The 22,331-nt window shown below is 44.9% G+C and overlaps 1 protein-coding gene across 1 annotated transcript in view; it reads left to right on the top strand.

Annotated features, from left to right (window-relative positions):
- The window catches only part of adamts6 (ADAM metallopeptidase with thrombospondin type 1 motif, 6), a 62,218-nt gene that overhangs the window by 5,569 nt on the left and 34,318 nt on the right, over positions 1-22,331 (top strand). The window contains exons 4-11 of the mRNA XM_077019128.1: positions 196-373; positions 1,159-1,367; positions 1,530-1,613; positions 2,616-2,761; positions 8,375-8,418; positions 10,895-11,000; positions 12,759-12,905; positions 20,849-20,990. Coding sequence (XP_076875243.1) covers positions 196-373; positions 1,159-1,367; positions 1,530-1,613; positions 2,616-2,761; positions 8,375-8,418; positions 10,895-11,000; positions 12,759-12,905; positions 20,849-20,990 — 1,056 coding nt within the window. The remainder of the gene's footprint in view (positions 1-195; positions 374-1,158; positions 1,368-1,529; positions 1,614-2,615; positions 2,762-8,374; positions 8,419-10,894; positions 11,001-12,758; positions 12,906-20,848; positions 20,991-22,331) is intronic.

The following is a 22,331-nucleotide window of genomic DNA, read 5'->3' as shown; positions in this document are numbered from 1 at the left end:
GTTGGAGAAAGGATGACAAACTACCTGTCTCCCTCGTGATTTAAGTTTGAAATCCAGATTATACTTTTTCTGTCACTGTAATGTTTAATCTTACAATGACTGCCTGTGATTATCTAAATGCTAAAATTTCAGACATTGAACGTTGAAATGGCCTTTTGATGCTCTGTGTTTTTGCCCCTATGGTTTATGCACAAGCATGGTGTAATCAGCACAGAAGAAGAGCAGTATTTAATTGAGCCATTAAAGGACGTAACCTCAAGAAACTCCAGTGATTTCCGGTTCACCGGAGAAGGCCAGCCACACGTTGTTTATAAGAAGTCTTCCATCCCGTCGCCGCAGGAGGATGGTGTGGAGCTCGGCTGTGGTGTTTCAGGTCAGTGAGCCTCTCGCTCAGATCTGGAATGGCAGCCTGTGGGAGGAGCCTCTGGACCCCTCCACCCCTTCCTGCACCCCAGAGCTTGGGGAGGCAGCGAGGGTCCCAGCACTCTGGCCAGTAGCGCGGGCTGCTGTGTGGTGCGGGTCGGCTGGAAGGCTGTCGTCGGGAGGAAGCCGGCATGTCTGAACATGCATGACCGGGCAGCTCTCTCCTCCAGCAGCTGGGCCATAAACGCTTTGGCAGGCAGGAGCAAGGTTCAAAGAGGAACCCCCCTGCACAAGGAGGCCACGCGTGCGCCTCCTTATAGTCCTACAATAGCTACTCTATACACTTTACACTAGTTAAGAGGTACAGTTGTACGTTTTGTATATTTACTTATGTAACTACATATGTAATCAAACATTTCACTGCCTCTATAATTAAATAATATAATTAATAATTTGTCAATTATAATGTTATTCACTCTAAAATTACATTAAAATCAATTAACTAAAAATGTTTCTGGATATTATACAAAACATACACAGTAAAGATCTATTTATTTATTTAGATTTAAAAGTCAGATATAACAACCATTGCCCTGAACAGACATGAAGTTAATACAGTAAATGACTATCAGCCTATCAGCTAACCGTGTGTCACATGACAGCCTATCAGATAACTGCATGGTCACCTGACAGCCTCTCAGGGATGTTAACTATGTGGTCACATGAATGCCGCATCTTATAAAGAATATAAAGAAAGTTATGAGCTCTTGTTTGTGACCCTTCTTTATGTCCCAGACCTCACAATAAAGCAGATGACACGTTTGCAAACGAGATGGGCTCCAATGACTTCACAGATTACCGGCAGCTTAGACTCCGCCCACCGTCAGCGCCGTTCTGTTAGCTCCGAGCGCTTCGTTGAGACCTTAGTGGTGGCGGACAAAATGATGGTGGGTTACCATGGCCGCAAGGACATCGAACACTACATCCTGTCCGTCATGAATATTGTAAGTTTGACCGTTTCTCTAAAATATATTGTAGGTTTGACCATTTCTCTGATACACATGTGGGTTCTGCATGCGTTTCCTTAGCCTGTGATATGGTTGTGTCATAGATTCATTGGCGTCATTTGTCTGACTTTGTGTCTTTTCTTCTTTTCTGGAGGTCAGGTTGCCAAACTTTACCGTGATTCCAGTCTAGGAAACGTTGTGAACATTATTGTAACCAGGCTAATAGTCCTCACAGAGGACCAGGTGAGTTCTCCAACAGCAAAACCAGAATGTTATTGAGTTCAGGTGTTTCAGACACATCCATTATTAACAGGTATATAAAATCAAGAATATAGCCATGCGACTTTGTATACAAACACCAGAAGTACAACTGTACTGACAAGCTCATGTTGTGTCCAGGAGAATAGCCTCCTGAGAGGCAGGGTTTGCACGGCATCTCTGAGACCTAGTAAAGGAGAATGCCCCCGCTACAATACACAAGCATGTTTCAGACCGTTGTACAATTGCAACTTTGTTGGCCCATATGGTGGAATATTGCTTATCATTTCGGTTGCTGCTCTTACATGGTGTGGGATGATTTCACAGAAGTAATAGCATAGTTCTATATGGGACCTTTAATTTGAAAACTGAAATGGTCAGTGACCCTTAATTTTCATTATAGTGTCCAGTTCATGCATACTGAGTGTACTCAAAGGTTCTGTCTGGGTTGTTTGTGGCCTCATCCAAGCAGGCTAACCAGAGGCTATTTTAAGTAACTGAGGTCCATGCCTGACTGGGGACTGCTTTTTCATACGGTCGGTCTGAGTTAGACATACAGAAGCATCTTACCATATGGCTTCCACCACTAAAGATAAAAGCTTCTCGAAAAGATCTGACTAGACGAAGTCCCTGAGGGGCTTTGTGTGCTTGTTGAAATTGTTAAACCTGATGAGAGGACCAGGATGATTGGCTGTGCTTTTTTTTTACCAAGTGATCAAACATTTCTTCACAAGGTAGAATCCAGTAAAAATATCACACTACCTCTGAGAGGACATGACATCAGCCAACACTCTTAAAGTATCCTTCATATCATTTTAAGTGCATTTTTAAAGTTCAGATTCAGTCAGGTGGATGTATGGCTCAAAAATCGATAGCTTCATGCTACTGTTTTTCGTTCGTCACTGAGGATGAATTCATGTCAGTTGCATATGCTTGACCCCTGTATGTCTAATGTGGTGGGGTCAGTGAGGTTCTCTTGTGTTGCAGCCCAATCTGGAGATCAACCACCATGCAGACAAGTCTCTGGACAGCTTCTGCAAGTGGCAGAAGTCCCTTCTCTCTCATCAGGGAGATGGAAACAGCATCCCAGAGAATGGCATAGCTCACCATGACAACGCTGTTCTTATCACACGGTGGGTCCTTCATACCATTTGTGTGCGATTTGTGCAATTTTTGTGTATACTTGACTGCTCCCCAGTTGATGAACTTTGAACCATAAGAACAGACTGTAAATAGACTGCCATGGCTGCTTCTGATCCCCGATCACTTAAGACCTTGTGCGCTATTCATTTCCTTATATTATTCATGACACAGGCATTTGTTTGTTTAAACTACATCATTACAGTCACTAGATCATTACATTACATGCAGTGAAAACTCTGTGTGTGAGATGTGTGATGTCATTTATCTGAATGTGTCTGGTCACAGCATGCTGGGTTTACTTAAAGGTCTTTACAGTGGTGAGCAGGCATGTGATCAGTTTATAGACATACCAGTCATTCTGCAATTTATAGGATGTAACAGTGTTTTTCCAAAATATTGTCATCACCTGGAAATAGCTTTACTCTCACAGTTAGCTATTTTGGACACATAACCATTGAATTATAAGCTTTCAACCTTTCTGTCTTTACTGATAAAGGAGTGAAACTCCTTCATTGATATGGAGTGAAACTCCTTTATTGACCTGTGCCATCTTTCTCCACTGAGATTTACATTTTTCTTTCTGAACTTGCAAAGTGTCTCTGAATTCTTTTCCCCCCTTCATTTAACTGGGAATGATCTCATCTCCATTTAAGTGGGTATGGTCTCATCTCCATTTAACTGGGCATGGTCTCATCTCCATTTATCTGGGCATGGTCTCATCTCCATTTAAGTGGGCATGGTCTCATCTCCATTTAAGTGGGCATGGTCTCATCTCCATTTAACCAGGCATGATCTCATCTTGGGGTATCGGAACTGAGGAGACCTTGTGGTTATACCTTGAAGCTTGATGCAGAATGAATGGCTAATATGGTTGTTAAGAAGGAAGTGAACTACCTCCAGTGTGGTGGAATCACCTTACATCACCTGTAATATTTGTCAGACTTTATTATGGAAACACAAATGACGCCTATGTAATGTCTAGACTTTGAATGGCTTTTAAAGCTCTTTACAACAAACATTGCAGTCGTCAGAACATAAATATATATCAGGTGGTTGACGTCCAAGTCTGGATATTAAAGTCATCAATAATTTCTGTCCCTTTATACGTTACATTGTTGGTTAGGTTATAGAGGTCTGCCTGTGAGTACCATGATGGTTTAGACTGCCATGCTGGTGCAGCAGGTACACAATTGCTTTGCCTAATTTGCTTACATTTTCATGAACAGGTTTTGGCTTTTTAAACTTTCACCAAAACAATCCGAGGGGGCCAGACACCGGAGACGCGTTCTCTACATCTGACGCACGTCTCCAGAAGATTTTTGTTTTTAATGCGTTTCTTCAGAACAGCCCTGCCAAAGAAAGCGAGCCGTAAACAGCTGGCTGTAGTGCTGCTAACCAGTTTGGAGTCTGGCAGACAAACCCTCGCGCTTTGCTGACAACGGGCCGGGGAAGTCAGAGTCCGAGTAGAAAGCAGCTTCAATGTTCCCCATATCAGTAATCCCAGCAGGAGAGTTCACAACATACGACTGGACTGACTACTAAGATCAAGAATTGCTAAAGATACACTTTCTTGTCTTATTTTGTGCTTTGTGAATTCTTGATGTATTGTTCTCCAGGTTCCAGTTATGGCTTGACTGTGGATACGCGACTCATAGTGTTTTCTTTGTTGTCGACTTTTACAGCCTTGCTGACATGTGTGCTTTGGCTTGGCACTTTCCCTCTGGATGAGCTGCATTCTGCTTACTTGAAACTGCGCTCAAGCAAATGAGCTAAGGTTCACGTAAGAAGGCAGGGGGGCTTAAGCCAAGAAAAAGCTCATGAATTAGAGAAAGGCTCCGTCTGGAGATGCTATATGTGTCTGTTTTTTCTGAAGCGTTGACGCGGGGCCCAGGAATTGCTGATTAACCGATGTGTCTGCTAAGACCATCGCGGGACCGTCACGGAGGAAGACGTTCTGCTCCACACGTGATTTTTAGCAAGCGTTTATTTTAGCAACACTTCGTCTGGAAGCGCTCATGCGAGAGTATTCCTGTTATGACTAATGATACCTTGGAAGTGAGCTTGTGAAGTCAAAAAAGGCCCTCGTGTCAGGACAGCTTTGTTGAGTGAGCACTCTGGCATGCTGTATATTGTTACAGAGTCTCTTGCGTATAGCTGTCGTCACTGATTGTACTTGTGCCTGTCTGTGTGTTGAAAAGCATGCCTGGAACTTCAAGGAATTCAAGGAACTTCAAGGTGATAATATTAGTATTGAAATGGTTTGAGGTGATGATATTAGTATTGAAATGGTTTGAGGTGATGCTGATATTAGTATTGAAATGTTTTGAGTTGATGATTTTAGTATTGAAATGCTTTGAGGGCATGATATTAGTATTGAAATTCTGTGAGTTGATGATATTTGAGTACTTTGTCTTCGTCTCTGCCCTGTGTATTGGTGCACTTACCAACTTCCCTAGTGTTGGCGTCTGCTAGAGTTGTGTGATGCTTTTAACAGTAGCCAAAAACAGTAACCAGTAATGTATAGATGTAACAGTTACGCAGTTCCTACAGTCCTCCACTGCAAAAGTCTTGCCTGTGTTTGTATGATGCTTGCATGTTAAATATCATTAAATGTACTATAATTAACTGCGGTGCATAATTAACTTGTGTGGATAATTTACTGCGGTTCATAATTAACTCATGTGGATAATTAACTACAGTGCATAATTAACTGCAGTGAATCATGGCAGAAAGTCAAAGTCAATTACAACACATGTTGTCACAAAGCAGCTTTACAATCGTATGGGTCCAGATCCCTAATGAGCAAGCCAAAGGCGACAGTGGCAAGGAAAAACTCCCTATGATAGTGGGGATTAGAAAGAAACCTCAGGAGGACCAAGACTCAAAAGGGAACCCATCCTCCATTAGCACAGGTCCGTATTTGTGGACAAAAGGCGGTTCTACAGTTATAGGTAAGGTTTTTGTTCCCCGGCCAAGTAGTCACAGTCCCTTCAGTGCAGTTGGTGAGCCTCAGGTAGGAGCTAGCATCAGCACGTCCTTTTGTAGCAATGGCACATCCAACCCTGGCATCAGTACATCCACTGGCAAGCCAGACCATCTCCTAGGTGTTTGTAGGTGCTTGCATGCAATCATCTTAGGTAGAAGCATGGCAAAAGATAGACAATACATGTTGAGTATGTGGACATCAATTTAAACCACCATTGATTTAAATATACATAGCTCACGTGTCAGTGATTAGCATGTGGCTCCAGCAGTCTAATCTATAGCAGCATAACTAAAGGGAGGGCAAGGAAAGTCCTGCCATCAGAAGCTGCCATGCAGCTGGGTTCAGACTCCTCTGGTCAGGCTGTAATTTATTAGTGCATGTGCGTTTATTACCCTTCTGGCTGTAGGTTGACTGGCATGGGAAACCATGCAGCAAAACCGGCAGCAAAAACTCAGGGAAATGAAAGTGACCAAAATAACTAGTCTGACTTCTCCACAACTATCCATGAAGCTGGACCTCAGACTGTTGGACCTCAGACTTCTGCTTCCTGTGTAAGAATGAGAGAAAGACTGGAGACAGAGAGAGAGAGAAAATGAGATAGAGAGATGGAGAAAATGAGACAGAAAATGAGAGAGAGAGAGACAGAAAGAGGAAATGAGACAGAGAATGAGACAGAGAAACATGAGGAATGGGAGAGAGAGATGTAGAAACTAATTCAGTTTCTGTGTGTCCTAGACTTTTTAATACCTTAAGAGCTCAGATGTCATTGGATTGCTCAATACCATTAAAATAAATGTGTTTTCAAGGCAAAGACCTTGTCTTTAATGTCTTGGAGCTTGGGTCCGTTTTCATTAGATCGTCACTAAACTGTATGCATTATTTAGACAGTGCAGCAATAAACTACAGAATTTATGTAAGGCCTGGATATTTGGGTTTGGATTCTTGGCCATATTGTATCCGATTATGTTAAGTATTTTTTGCTTACTGTACTGAGGCAGCACAGGTCAATAATTTTCTACATTTGACGATGAACTGTATCTCAGTTACAGAGTTTTGCAGTTTCTGTGTTATGACAGAATTAATCAATTAGACCCCTATGGTACCTGATCTCAGAACGCATGTTGATTTGACTCGCACAGTTTCATTAGTTTAGTACATCATGCATGTTACGGTAACCTCCTGTGATGCTCAGGGTCTGAGATTCATGTATGAGCTGTGCAGTTCAGACTGCTTCCCTGCTCCAAGGGAAACAACAGTAGCATTCTGGTTTGGAAGTACTTTTTTTGGCTGTGGTATTCAAGCATAATTTTGCTCATTCTGTAAGTTCTTGGTTCTGTGGACCCTCCCAATCTCCCAAAATAAACACTTTATAGGTTTCTGATCTTTAGAGCTGCCATAAAAGCAGGACACAACACCTATTTGCACAATGTGTACAAAAATATTACACTGCTACATATTGCCATTATGAAATGCTTTTGGCATACATTTAAATTATTTTGATATTAAGATATTATTTTGGGCAAAATGTTTAGATTTGTTTGACACATGGATGTTATGATTCATCATACATAATAATAATGATAATTCATCATACATCATCACATAAAAATCCTTATGTGAAACACCTGGAATGGTTTGGGGATGGGGTATGTTCTCGTTTGTATCCTGCAGCCGTCTATGATATCAATAATCACAAAGTATCGCGATAAAAATGAACAAACGGTGTATCGTGCAGCCCCACATGCATATCGCACTGCCAACTCCTCGATATGAAACACAAAGTGCCTTAATACATTCCAGATCAGTCCCCGTGTCTATGCTTTGTGCTGCAGACAATGTCAAACAAAGCCTGGCGGGCTGCCTGGCGGGCTGCCTGGCGGGCTGCCTGGGGCCAGCCTCAGCGGCGGCCGGAGACCGAGACGCTCCGTAGGAGGTGTTAAATGCCTCATTTGGGGAATGAGGAAATATTTGGCATTCTTTCATACAGCCTTGCCGTCAGAAATGCTGGCCAGTCTGATGACAAGTCCAGTCAAAGCAGACTGGATTTGTATAAGAAAATAAAAAAGGGCCCCCGAGCATGTGGTCCACACAGCCAGGCCATTACAGCCGCTGCTGACAGAACATATAAAGGGAATGGTGTTTGGAAGGCTTTTGTGGTGTTTGTGGGTTGTAACGCAGGAATTCTATTTTGTGTATAATCAGTCAACAGACAGAGAAGAGGTCCATCTGAAAGACAGGGGTGTGATATTTGATTGCTGCTATCCAGAATGACTCCTCTGCGTTATGATTTGACGTGTATGTAGTGTAAGCCACTGGAACGCAATGGTAGTACTGCATATCTAAAGGTGATCAATAGTGATCAGTAGTCTGTCAATAGTCATTGGCGATGGGGATGAAGTCATGATGATTTTATGTTGTATTGATAAGTGTTGTGTTGTATTGATAAGGTTTTTGTAGATGTTTTGTGCATTTGTTTGTAATTGTTAAAACGTGGTGAGGCTATGCTTGATCATCTTAGCTCAAGATGAATTTCCACTGCAGACATTTCAAAGGATTTCAAAGCACAGTCGATAGGAATCTGTGCAGAGTGACTCAAAAACCTGTGCTTTCTTTCCAGGTACGACATCTGCACCTACAAAAACAAGCCCTGTGGCACGCTCGGTGAGTTCTCCCTTTCTGGACTTATTTCTCAGTGAGACTACATTCTCACTCTGCTATCCTGACCAATATTTCTGACACTCAGAACTGGGAAAAAGTTTATCGCGACTTGACATGGGATTTGGGATGGCCACTGTAGGGCCTCAGTCCGGCTCGGTCCGGCTCAGTCCAGCTCTGTCCCGCTCTGTCCAGCTCGACTGTGAAACACTGGCTTTTGCTGGCTGTCACTGGCTTGGCTCAGACAGGTCAGCCCAGCTGCCGCACTCGACATACGTCTGTCTGCTCCTCCTTTGAACACTGCCCCACCTGCCTCCAGACAGAGGTGTTTACCCCTCCAGAGAAATAAGGGAGAGCAAGAAGAGTGAAGTAGATCTAGAAAGTTAAAGAAAATCAGGGAAAAGTGGGAGGCTGAGTGTATTGTGGAGGAAACTGAGGTGAGCTGCATTAAAAGAAGGAGGTGGGACATGTATCGATCCTTTTCTTCCCACATAAAGAAAGACATTGCAAGGAGTGTCATCTTATCTTCCCCCATCTTATCTTCCGTAGGCCCCTAGAGGCACAACAGTATATCTTAGGAGCACTATGGTGACTCCAGGATGGTTTGACAGATTGACCGCATTCGTCACATTCCCCGAGTCCCCTTAACTGCCTAGGCATCTGCTTGGCTTCCTCCCAGCCCCCCCACCCCACACACACACACCTCCCAGCACCTCCCATTTCTACCCCTTGCACCTCCTGTCCACCACTCCACCTAAAGGGATCACCATCCAGGGTCAACCATGTTACCCTCTGGGGCTTACAAGGTAATGGCAGTGGGGAAATACCCCCACCCACTTCCCTCCCTGAGAAGTCAACCCTGACAACAGCTCTTTCAAGTCAGCCAGAAATCCAGGCAGCTCCTGTGGGTTTCCGGAAGCTTTGTTACCCCGTCTCTTGTTTCGCTTCAGGCCTCTAGCCGGGCTTCAGTGCTCTTTGATATGTGGGTCTGCTATTGTCCAGCCCACTGAAAGGGGTTGAGAAGGCAAGAGGGCCCTGTTGGAGCTGGCTTGTGCTGAACAATATCATTAATACAACTCCAGCATCCACACTACACACATACACACACACGCATTACACACATACACACACTCGTACACACACACACTAATATACACACACACACACCCACACACACACAAAAACACACACACACACACACGCAATACACACACACACCTACCCACACACACACCAAGTCATGCATGCATGCACTTACAGGTGTGTGTGTGTGTGTGCACAGCCCTCTACTTTCTACACTCACCAGTTTGTGCCCAGTATCTCTGGGAGCCTTTTCAGCACTGGTCACTCTTTGACCTTTTCAGGTCTTGGCGTTGAGCTCCATGCGCTAAATTAGAAGGACTCACATAAAAGAGCCTCTCCCAAAGGGATTAGGGGCCTCTGGGTAGCAGACCAATGCAGCATGTATATGACCTCCGCTCATGGCTCAGGGCCTGACTGAGCATGGCCCTCTCTGCTGGCTGACGAGCAGTCCTTTCTCTGACCACACACCTGCAGATGTAATCTGGAGAGAAATGTTCCCCACTCCTAGAATGACAAGAGGACAAGAGAAGCAGAGAGGAGGAGATGTCTGACACACCTGGACATTGGGGATGCCTCTCCCCCTCCACACACACACACACACACACACACACACACACACACACACACACACACACACACACACAATGTCCCCAACCACACCACACATGCAAACACTCATGCTTCCCCCAAACACGCACTCAACCCACTTGCATACCGTGTGGTCTTGATTGAGCAGCATGCATGAGAAGGAAATTAAAGCAGAAGAGAGATTCAATGTTTCCTTCATTCTGCCAGGATTCTTCCAAACAGGCATGTTTATATGTTTATATATGATAAAGCACAGAACAGCAGTGCTTCAATGCCTCCATGGGTCTCCGTGGTTAATTGCTGATCTGCTCAGACAAGCGCGCTGTCAAGGGAGATCTCCACTATCTCAGTACTCTGATCTGCTTTGACTGAGTCCCATAACATCCATTTGTGAAACACAAAAATAGAGTTAAAATGATTTGTGTCTCTTGTCAGTTTAGAGAAGGCAAACAAATGGGTGGTACAAAAGTGGAATTGTGTCTTAGATTCACACCTCTGGCATTAATAGGTGGTCCCTAGTTACCAGAAGATTGTATATAAGTCTGACCACTTTTATAGATGTTTTCCAGCTCCAACCTCAGTTAGAAAAAAGAATGCAAGAGAAGGCCTTGTCTAGCCAGTGAGGTTATTGCCCGTCTAGCCACTGAGGCTGGTGCCCACGGGCAGCTGATGGATGTATTCTGACCTGTCCATATTTTTGCTGGTTCAGTCAGACTGGCTCTTTATCCTGCTGGAGTGTCACACCTTGACTTGACCCCCCCATTTTTTGGTATGTGGTTGCGTGTGTGTGTGTGTGTGTATGTGTGGCCAGGCTTGGCATCAGTTGCTGGAATGTGTGAACCAGAACGGAGTTGCAGCATTAATGAAGACATAGGCTTGGGGTCCGCTTTCACCATTGCACACGAGATCGGCCACAAGTGAGTGAAGGCATCCCCTCCGATGCAATCACACACACACACACACACACACACACACACACACACACACACACACACACACACACACACACACACACACACACAGAGGTCATATTAGCATTGCAGCCTGTGTGCACTACAGCACCAGAGCTAGGGTCATTGTCCTAAGGCACTAAGGTTAGTTCCTATGGTTAGTAAAGAGTACTACCATACACCACTGCACCTTCATCATGGGAAAGTACATTGTAGTTGGGTATTTGGGGGGCTCAACCCTAACCCCTCAAATCAAAGGCTTTAAAAATTGACTATATATATACTTGCAAAGTTTTGTGAAAATGACATGGAAACATATGGGCATGCCTGTTCTTTTGCTGTGCTCTGTGAGGTGTTGCATGTCTGCCCTGTTCATGGGTCTTCTCCACCATCTTCCACAGTTTCAGGATTCTCTGCAGTCCTTTGTTGTTGTTCCAGGTTTAGTCAAGGTTGGGTTCGAGCCCATGGGGTTCACAGACCACTCATTAGTCCTTTGACGACGTTTCCACCACCCGCAAGGTCTTTCTCTGAAATATGTGTCATGGCAGCCACAAAATTCCCCAGACTGTAATCCCTTAATAGCTGATAGATGTTCAAGATATCGTAATCTGCTCCTAAGAGTCAGAGCTGCATGAAAACAAGCACATATTTTGCTGCATGCAAATGGCACAATACAAATAAACAAAAGCCCTTAGCCAGTTGCTCGCTGCGTAGCTGGAGAAAAGCTGTGTGTGTGTGTGTGAGTGTGTGTGTGGGCCTCGGGCCTAGCTCACACACACACAGCACAGCTCTGGAGCATCCAGTGTGGGGGTGGGGTGCAGTTGTAAAAATAGTCCAAGTTTTGCGGAGGAGGAAAAAGAGGCTTTTTTTAAACGAAAGCTTCTCCTGAGCTCATTCAAATTAAAAGTAGAGTAATCGAAGGCTTCTTCTGAACTGATTTAAGTCCAGAGTAGAGTGAATGAAGGCTTCTCCTGAACTGATTAAATCCAGAGTAGAGTGAACGAAGGCTTCTCTTTAACTAATTTGAATCCAGAGTAGAGTAAAATGTCATAACGTGAGCTTCAAAAAACACAGAGGCATTCTGTAATGTGGTCAGGTTTGCTATATTTTTTAGACCTGATATGTGCTTTTGGACAAATTGGTGGGGGGAGGGGTTCTGCGTGGGCAAGACTAAAAGTAAATAGTTCTTTGGGCAAGTTGATCATATATTTTTTATTATATAATGTTCAGACAGATATGCAAGAAGCAAGAAAGTGTGACTAAAATGGGTTGAGCTGGTCTGGGGGCTGTAGAAGTCCCTGGAAGCACGTCCTGGCAGGCCATGACCATTCCACCTCTGGTCCCTTTCCCCTTTTGCGTGGTCTAGGGCGTCCTGACTCAGCTCTGTCCAAACATGCAGTTATTGATTGACAAGCAGGATCAGAGTGGTGATTAGGACTTTCTCGTTCCTTAAGTGCTCCAGACAGCCCCTGACCTTTGACCTCACAGCCTAGGCACACATCTGTTTCAGAGCCAGAAAAGCTCCACCTTTACAACTCAGCCGAAGGAGACGGACTCAGCACACTGCTCAAACATCCCACAGTCATCAGGAGCTGTCCAAGCTTGTCGTCTCTTAGAGGGGAAAGGAGGAGGTGTGGGAGTGGGGCGGCAGCATACAGACGGACATTCGGATTGGTCAATGGGCCAGGCTTATAACCCCGCCCCCTTGTGTTTCGTCCCTTACAGCTTTGGAATGAACCATGACGGCATCGGGAACACCTGTGGCACCAAGGGCCATGAGTCGGCCAAATTGATGGCAGCACACATCACGGCCAACACCAACCCCTTCTCCTGGTCTGCCTGCAGCAAAGACTACATCACCAGCTTCCTGGAGTAAGTTCAAGAGCCTCCTTTGTCGTTCTGTGGAAGAAACTAGCAACACTCCAGCAATATGTTACACTGGGAGCACACCCTAAGAGCAGGCAGCGTGCTCCAAGAGGGCTGTGGTGTGTCTCCCTTCTTGAAGTTTTGGTCGGCCTGGACTGCCACTGTGTCGTGTTATATGTTATATGTAATTACATTATAATTACATGTTACATGTTATATGTAATGTCTGGCCTTGTTTTGGAGGAGGATTGATGAAGAGCTATAAAAGGCATCGGCAGTCAGTGCCATGGAGATACATGGCTTTCGGCCATCTATGTAGTGTTTTTAGACAACTGTCTCTTGATCCAGATCCAGCGACCTTGTAAAAGTCCTACTTGAGCAGCTTTTAGCATTTCTTTCTGTTTCCTGCACTGGTAATTGTAGGTTTATTTACTTTTCACCATTAATATTCTGCACAGAGACTGGCTCCTTACTGCAGAGCCATGAGTCAGGCCCCTAGAATGGCCCCCTAGAACAGCCCCCTAGAACGGCCCCCTAGAACGGCCCCAGAGCGGATTCATCTCTGTGTGGTCAGAGTTTACTGGAATGCACCTTTTATCTGTATCTTCATCTCAGCATTGTTTTCCTCCCTGGCCTATGTGCAGACATGCAGGCTGCCTTTGCTCATTCTGTAGAGCCAGGTTGAGGAGGTGCTGACCTACAGGGTAAACTACCTGCTGCGCTTGACACAGGGCTGGGGGCAGGACAGAAGGGTGGTAGTTATGGTCGTCAGGCTGTGTTTCCTGGTCAGTGACCTCATGGCAGAAGAATAGCCGCACATCCATCGGGGATTAAAAACAAACTCAAGCTCAATTTGCCAACGTCCTACACAGAGGCTCAAAAGACAACATGTCTCCCTGACTGGGAACACTGTTGTTGTTCAGTCAAACCATATCATCATTAAATCATGATATTATTTTCATCCTGGTTTCAGACCAGCAGTATCAATTGTCTTTTTTGCAGTTGCTGTTGAACTGGTATAACTATTTATAGCTTTAGACTAATTTTGCACCAGATCAAATCAAAGCAGGGTATTTTGAAGCTTTTACATTGCTAACAAAATTCTCATCCATGACTTCATGCTGTTTACTCATTCACTCACTCTCTCAGTCTCTCTCTCCCTCACACACACACACACACACACACACACACACACACACACACACATACACACACACACATTAATATATTTCACTCTCACTCACACTCACAAACTCACACAATCACTCTCTCATACACTCACTTTTTCACACACACACAGTCACCACTCACTCACTTTCTCACATACTTACTCACTCACTCACACTTACTCACACTCACTCACTCACACTTACTCACACTCACTCACACACATACTCATACTCACTCACTCACTCACTCACTCACATACTCACACTCAATCATTCACTCACTCACCAGAGATGGGCACTTGATTGAGTCGAAGTTGCACTACACTAAGTCACAAAAAGACTTTAGACTTGACTTGAAACTGGTCCCTAATGACTCTCGAATTGACTCATCCAAAATGACTCAACACGAGTGAACAACACTGAATACTTTGTGTATTCATTTTGCCATTATTCCTTACTTTTGTTTCTGTGATTTGGGAAGCAGCCCCTTTTCTCATGACGTATCACAACATCGCTTATCACAAGCGGGAAATCACAGAGAAGCGTCTATTGTAAACAAACAAGGTTGCCATGGCTACATCTGGATTAGCGCATGTGGAGCCTTTGACTGTAGGTAGTTTAAAATCCTTGGACACCACCAAAGGAACAACGTGTAAAGAATGTAGGTAACAAATTAAAGACACTGGACAGACTACATCAAACTTAATAAGACATCTGAAAACACACCCAGATATGTTTATTTGGTTTACGTTAGACACTTAGCCGTCATTACAGCTAGCGTAGTAGCCCCAATTAGCGTAGCAGCCACTTGTGAACAAGCATCAAATCGCCATCAACATTTTAAGTATTGAGAATAATAGCCTTGGCATACTGATCCTCTGTTACAGAAGCTGGTTCTTGGGACATGGAATGGAACCTCTCTGGTTGGGAACGAGCCTGAGCTAGTGTACGAGGCTGAGATATACCACCTAGATATAGTTGGGCTCATCTCAACACACAGTTTGGGTTCTGGAACCAATCCTCTTGAGAGAGGCTGGACGGGGGTTTGCCCATCACTCAGGCTGAGGTGACCAGGGTAGTTGTGAAACTCCTTGGCGGCAAGGCTCCGGGGGTGGATGTGATCCGCCCTGAGTTCCTTAAGTCTCTGGATGTTGTGGGACTGTCCTGGCTGACACGTCTTTGCAACATTGCGTGTACATCGGGAGCAGTGACTCTGGACTGGCAAACCAGGATGGTGGTTCCCCTTTTTAAGAAAGGGTACGGGAGGATGTGCTCCAAATATCGGGGGATCACACTCCTCAGCCTTCCCGGTAAGGTCTATGCAGGGGTTCTGGAGAAGAGAGTTTGGTCAATAGTGGAATCTAAGTTACAAGAGGAACAATGTGGGTTCCATCCTGGTCGTGGAACACTGGACCAGATTTTTACCCTTGCGAGGGTCCTAGAGGGTGCATTGGAGTTTGCTCAACCAGTCCACATGTGCTTTGTGGATTTGGAGAAGACATTCGACTGTGTTCCATGGGGATTCCTCTGGGGTGTGCCCTGGGAGTATAGGGTACGGGGCCCACTGCTACGGGCTATCCAGTCCCTGTACAAACGGAGCAGGAGCTTGGTTTGCATAGTCGGCAGTAAGTCAGACTGGTTCCCGGTGAGAGTTGGACTCCACCAGGGCTCCCCTTTGTTACAGATTCTGTTGATAACTTTTATGGATAGGATTTGTCGGCATAGCCAAGTGGCGGAGGGGGTTCGGTTTGGTGGCCTCAGGATTCGGCATCTCCTTTTTGTGGATGATATGGTCCTTTTGGCATCACCAGGCCAAGACCTACAGCATCAAACTGGATCAGTTTGCAGCTGAGTGCGAGACGGCCGGGATGAAACGGGATCAGCACCTATAAAACAGACCATGGTACTCAGTCGGACAAGGGTGGAGTGTCAGGGCTGGCTCGGATGCCGCTCTTTCTACCACCAGGAGAGGCACCCGAGTCAGTCCTAGACTCGCTGGGCATAATCAGCGGTGATCCATTTCAGCTGTTCCGAGGGCTTCTTAAGGAAGCTTGGTGAAACGGATCATTGCTGATTCGTTTGGTCATGCCTGCACGTTCTCAGCCTGCTCCTGCTTTTCCCAGAGTTGCATTTCGCTACAAGGTGTCTCGTCACCTTTCCCTCTCTGACTACCTCCTTTACTTATTCGAGATTCTTTATCCTGCATCGCTCCCTGACCTACCTCAAGTTTTCCCAATCCTGTTTATCTTCCTATCTGTTTTCGCCTTTATTTTTGGGAAGGGTTTTGTTTTGCTATGGCGTTTTCTGCCTGCTGCCAGTTACTTCCCCTGGCATATTTGGTTTTGTTTTCGCGTTGCATTTATCCATGCTGTTTTAGTTACTGTTGTTATTTTGTGTCGTTCTCCCGTCTCCTTACGGTTGAGTATTTCCTTTCACGCGTTGAGTTTTCCACGTTGGTTTTTAGTTTATAGAGTTACCATGCTCGCACGGTTTAGATTTCTTTTCCTTCTACGCGTTGAGATTACCGCATTGTGTTTTGTTTCTCATGTTATCGCACTTTCACAATTTTGTTTTCTGTTCTTTTACGCGTGAGTATTCTGCGTTGCTTTAATTTATACTACTTGTGTTGTGTTACGTGTTTAACCCTCGCACTTGTGTTTGGCTCTGTCAAATGTATTAGTGCTGTTAACCGGCACTTGGGTCCACCCTTCTCTCTATCACTATACGCGGTGTGTACATCCCTGTACTCCAGCATTACATGGAGTGCCTTTTCTGGGTCGGGAGTGAGTCCTTGCTTCAAGTGGAGGAGCTCAAGTTCAGGTTCTTGTTGACAAGTGAGGGAGAGATGAAATGAGAGATTGACAGGCGGATCGGTGCTGCAGCTAATGTATTGTGGACGCTGTACAGGACCATTGTAGTGAACAAAGAGCTGAGCCAAAAGTTCTCGATTTACTGGTCAGTCTACATTCTGACTCCTACCTATAGTCACGAGCTCTAGGTAATGACCGAAAGAATGAGATCGCGAATACAAGCAGCTGAAATTAGTTTTCTCCGTAAGGTGTCCAAGCTCTGCCTTACTGATAAGGTACGGAGCACGGTCATCCAGGAGAGGCTCGGAGTAGAGTCGCTGCTCCTCCATGTAGAGTGGAGCCAGTTGAGGTGGTTCAGGCATCTGGTCCACATCTGGTCCAAATTGATGTCCACACACTCAACCGGTATTGTCTATCTTTTTGCATGCTTCTACCTAAGATGATTACATGCAAGCACCTACAAGCACCTAGGAGATATTCTGGCTTGCCAGTGGATGTACTGATGCCGGGGTTGGTTGTGCCATTGCCGCAAGAGGACGTGCTGATGCTAGCTCCTACCTGAGGCTTACCATCTGCACTGAAGGGACTGTGACTACTTGGCCAAGGAACTAGAACCACTATAACTATAGAAATACTTTTGATCACAAATACGGACTTGTGCTAATGGGCCGCCCAATGGAGGATGGGTTCCCTTTTGAGTCTTAGTCCTCCCGATGTTTCTTCCTAATCCCCACCATCATAGGGAGATTTTCTTGCCACTGTCGCCTTTGGCTTGCTCATTAGAGATCTGGATCCATACGATTATAAAGCTGCTTGTGACATGTGTTGTAAAAAGTGCTATATAAATAAATTTGACTTTCACTTTGACTTTGGTCTGGATGCCATCTGGGCTCTGGACATGTCCAACTGGGAGAATACCCCGGGGAAGTACACGCTGGAGAGATTATATCTCTTGGCTGTCCTGGGAACGCCTCGGTATCCCGCCAGATGAGCTAGAGGTAGCTGGGGAGAGGGAAATCTGGGCCTCTTTGCTTAGGCTACTGCCCCCGCAACCTGGACCCAGATAAGCAGATGAGAATGGATGGATGGATGGAGTATAATTAGTATTGATTATAATTAAGTGTAACCATTGGTGGAACAAAAATAAGTGATGCATTCTATACAGTTTTGAGCACGCAAAATTTGTAATATTTAAATAGTTTTCAGATAGCTTTCAAGGTAATATATAAAATAGTTATTTTCCATCTCTTGTCCCTAAGCTTATCCTGGTATTGACTCGTGAATTGACTTAGACTCCAGCCTAAAGACTCATGACTTGGACATGACTTGTGACTTTTGAACATTTCTGTCACTCACCCACACACTTACTTTCTTAAGCTAGGTTTATACTTGACGCGGCGCGAGCGGCACGAGGGTCCACGCGGGGTGGCTCCGCCCGTGCGCGAGGGCCTTGTGCTGTCGATTCGCGAGGTCGTGCACCTCTCGAATTTTGTAACTTTGTGCGCGCCGCGCCTCAGCGCAATGAACAAAGTCATGTTTGCAGGGTTCATACACCTTTACAAGGTGGAATTCAACCACTTATGTCACTTTCAAGGTCCATTTCAATATTTTCCAGCACGTTAAACTTACTTAAGTTAAATATTTATACATATACTCGAAATGATTCGAAATAATTCACTTTTTTTATCACTTTAATTAATGCCCAATCTTAATGTCTTCACGTTCTCTCATGTTTTGTCCTGGAATTACAAGAGGCTTGTATTTGTTAACGTAATACAAGAGAACTGTTCAGTCAGATAGCTATTTGTTGTGAAACGAAGTAGTTACAATTTCAAGCATTTTCAAGTACTTTAGCCTAAATTCCAGCACTTTTCAAACCTGAAACACAAAGCAAAATTAAAATTCGTCAGGTAAATGTTCCTTCCCCTGTTTTAGAGGGGTGTTTTTCTTTATACTACCACATATAGTTTTGGACAACACTGCAAAGAATATGATGTGGCAAGTATAAACGCTTCCACCATTTGTGGAGGTTCGTGCGAGGTGTGCGGAGTTGCGCACTACGGTCACTCGCGAAAGTATAAACCTAGCTTTACACACTCACACTTCCCTCCCTCTCTTCCTCCATACTTCCCTCACTCACTCACACTGTTCCTTGATCCACTCTGCTCCCTCACTCCCTCCTGGTAAGTCGGCATCTTCAGTGCTGACCTGCCTTCAGCAAGTTGCTCATGTTGCTTGCTTTAGAGTTACATTTGAAAAGCAGTTCATCTTACGATCAGCACTCATTCCTGAGTGGAAGGCTCCTCCCTACTCATTTTTTGTGTTCTTCCTAGACATTCATGTGATTTTTTTCTATCTAAGATCAGTGGACTGTTATGGTTCACCTCATCCCTAATGATTCTGTTCACAAGACATCCACTGGCTGAAGTCAGACTTGTCTCAAATGTGAGGATGTTTTGTTGATGTGTCAGATAATGAGTCCTGTTTTTGAGTCGGTTATGTCTTCCTCTAAAGTAATAAACAGTGAGATCAGTGTTGGTCCATCCGTGCTCTGAGGAGGCGGGGCCAAGCTTGTCTTCTTACTTGTAGAGGAGATCTTCTAAAAGCCAAAGAAAAGGGTTATTCCACCAAACAACACCAAACAAAGGACACTTAAAGGAATGTAACTGAATACAGCATTAGTTGTTCCCTCTAAGTCAAAAGTTTGTGTTTCTTTCTTTTCCAATGTATGTGGTTTAGTTTTCAATTAGATTAGACTTCCAATGTTCTGGTGGAAAGTTGGAGATTCTTGTTTCAGCTACAGCTTCCTCTAGCATGCCAAACAGAAACCAGATCTCTGCCCTTGTGGTGGCGGCTTTTTGCTGTCAGATTCTGCTTCTCGGATTTCCAAGCTCCATCTGCCGGTGGGTTTTCTCCTACTTTGTCAACCTATGCATTCCTGCAAAGGTAAACTCTGTTTTTTGGCAAGGCAAAGCCAGGCCTAGATTGGCAGGAAAGGAAGACATGGCCAACCCAGAACTGCAGCAGCTCTGTTGAGTCTGACCTGGACTCACAGGGCTCCACACTCTGTGAGGAGTGAGATGATACTCAGCTGCGTCATTGCTGTGGACAGATTGTCCAGCTGCATAAGGTAGACATGTCCCTGAGATGTCCTCACTCACTTCCAACAGAATAGTGCATATAAATTGATGTGAGGAAAAGAGGAAGCTCCCAATCTGAACTGAGAAGAAACTCAGCCCAGCAAAACCCAGCCCAGTAAAACCCAGCCCATTTTATCCAGGCGAGTTAAACCCAATATATTTAAACCAGTCCATTTAAACCCAGCTCAGTTAAACCAGCTCAACAAAACCCAGCCCAATTTTACCAGGCTAGTTAAACACAGCCAGTTAAACTCAGTCTAATTAATCCAGGCCATTTAAACACAGTCCAGTTAAACCAGTCCACTGGACAGGTCTCCTGGCCTTCTTTACTTCCCAGCTTGATGTTCCTGCTCTGCTTGTATGTTGTAGAGGCAATCACAGAATCCCATCCCCCATATCTGAGAGTTTCATCAAGTGTCCATATTTTTGTCTGACTTAACAGACTAAACATGGATTTTCCACTGGCCACGTGACCCTTGACCTCTCCAGGGGCTCTTTCCCTGCTTCAGCTCCCTCCCTTTCATCACTTTACTGGTGCTTCAAAGGATTCCATAGGAGGCCAAGAGCACCATATAAGTCCAGATCTCTGTTTAAGAATGCTGTCTGTCATTCTTCTTCTTCGTTTGCTTCCTCTCCCTCCCCACTCCCCACCCCTCCCCTGTCTCTTTTTGTGTCCTGCATAGTAAACGCATTACAAACATTTATAAAAAAATAGACACACGTTTGAAGAGAAATTATCCTGGTGTCCTTAAGTGATTGGAGGCGGGGCAAGCAGTGCCGAAGAGCCAATCCTATTGCAGGTTTGTTGTTTTGTTTTTATTTTTCGACAGCTCAGGTCGGGGGACGTGTCTGGACAATGCCCCTCTGAAACGAGACTTCCTGTACCCCACAGTGGCTCCGGGGCAGGTGTACGACGCCGATGAACAGTGTCGCTTCCAGTACGGCGCCCCCTCCAGGCAGTGCAAATATGGGGTAAGGAGAATACAGCACACACTTGGCTCGGTCACGCTCCAGGATCTGGGGTCGTCGCGGTGTGGGACTGCTTTGGAGGAGCACTGACATGGAGAGCGTCACTGTATATAGAACATATATGTGTGTGTTCAGTTTTCTGAGCTGCAGAAACACAAACCTGTGCAGTGTGGTGATCTTGGAGAGCAGCTCGGGTGAAACGCTGAATAATGAGAGGCCCAAGAAATGGAAAACGCTGAGGATGGAGGGACAGTCGGAAGTGTCTAGCAAGCAGACACACGACTGTCTGGCCACAGAAACGCTTGGCATTTCGTAGTAAAATATTTGGTCCCATGATCAGATCTGCATTCAAATATCAGCATGATCTTGTAGTACAATGGCCCTTTCATGAAGGAGCACACACAAAGAAAGTGTGCATGGCCACTCAAATTCGTCTCACAATCCACACGTCTGCTGTGTACATGTGTAGAGTGTATAGTATTTCAAGGAGGGTTTTTATGACAAAGGATGATTCACATAGTGGTTTGGACACCAGGTAGCAGGCTGATGGTTAAAGCGCTCTGAAGAGACACCTGAGGTCAAGTTATTATTTCTGCTGCTGACTCAAAGCGGCTGGCCAGATGGGTTTGATGTGTTCTTCAGGCCTACTGGCAGAGCCACTGTGTGCAAATGTCCGTGTCTGACATGGCAAACAAAGTGATTGGGCGAAAGGAGATGGAGACCCTTGTAAAGTTATATAATGTTTATGTCAGTATCAGTGAAGTATACAGCTGTCCCCAGATCAGCTGTCAGTACATCCGACACAGCAGTTCTTTAGTGTCTCCGTGGTTCTGCTTACATTGGAGTAGGAGTTGGGGTCTAACTCTGATTATTTTCTCTCTCCAGGATTACAGTGATTAGAGGGATTAGTGGTTGCCATGATGATTTTTCCTCATAGGATTATATAGCAGTGTGATCTTTGTTGTGCTTGTTTTACTAGTGTGTGGGACATGTTCACTCTGTAGCTATTTGTCTCTCTCACACACATCTTCACACATACTTCAGATCAAACCAAATCAAGGTTTGGCACATTGCCCACATAACCCTTAACACATAATCCAAAATCCTTAACCTTCTTGGGATGCTAATGATTTTCAACGTGCTTCAACGTGTTCTACTTTGTTACAGTATGTAGTGTTTGGAGATTCTGATGGTCTCTCCTGTTGTGGCTATCTGCTTAATACAAGCCAGAAAATGTTAAGTACATGGATGGTGCAGAACTTGGTGTGGAGATGCTGTAAGAGGCGAACGCACACGTCTAGTGAAGGAAAGAAGTGGCACTTCAGGAAGGGTTATAGAGCAGGA

Source organism: Brachyhypopomus gauderio, chromosome 10 (genome assembly GCF_052324685.1).
Source record: "Brachyhypopomus gauderio isolate BG-103 chromosome 10, BGAUD_0.2, whole genome shotgun sequence".
NCBI lineage: Eukaryota > Metazoa > Chordata > Actinopteri > Gymnotiformes > Hypopomidae > Brachyhypopomus > Brachyhypopomus gauderio.
Note: the sequence above shows the minus strand (reverse complement) of the source record. Positions and strands in the feature narration are given on the sequence as shown.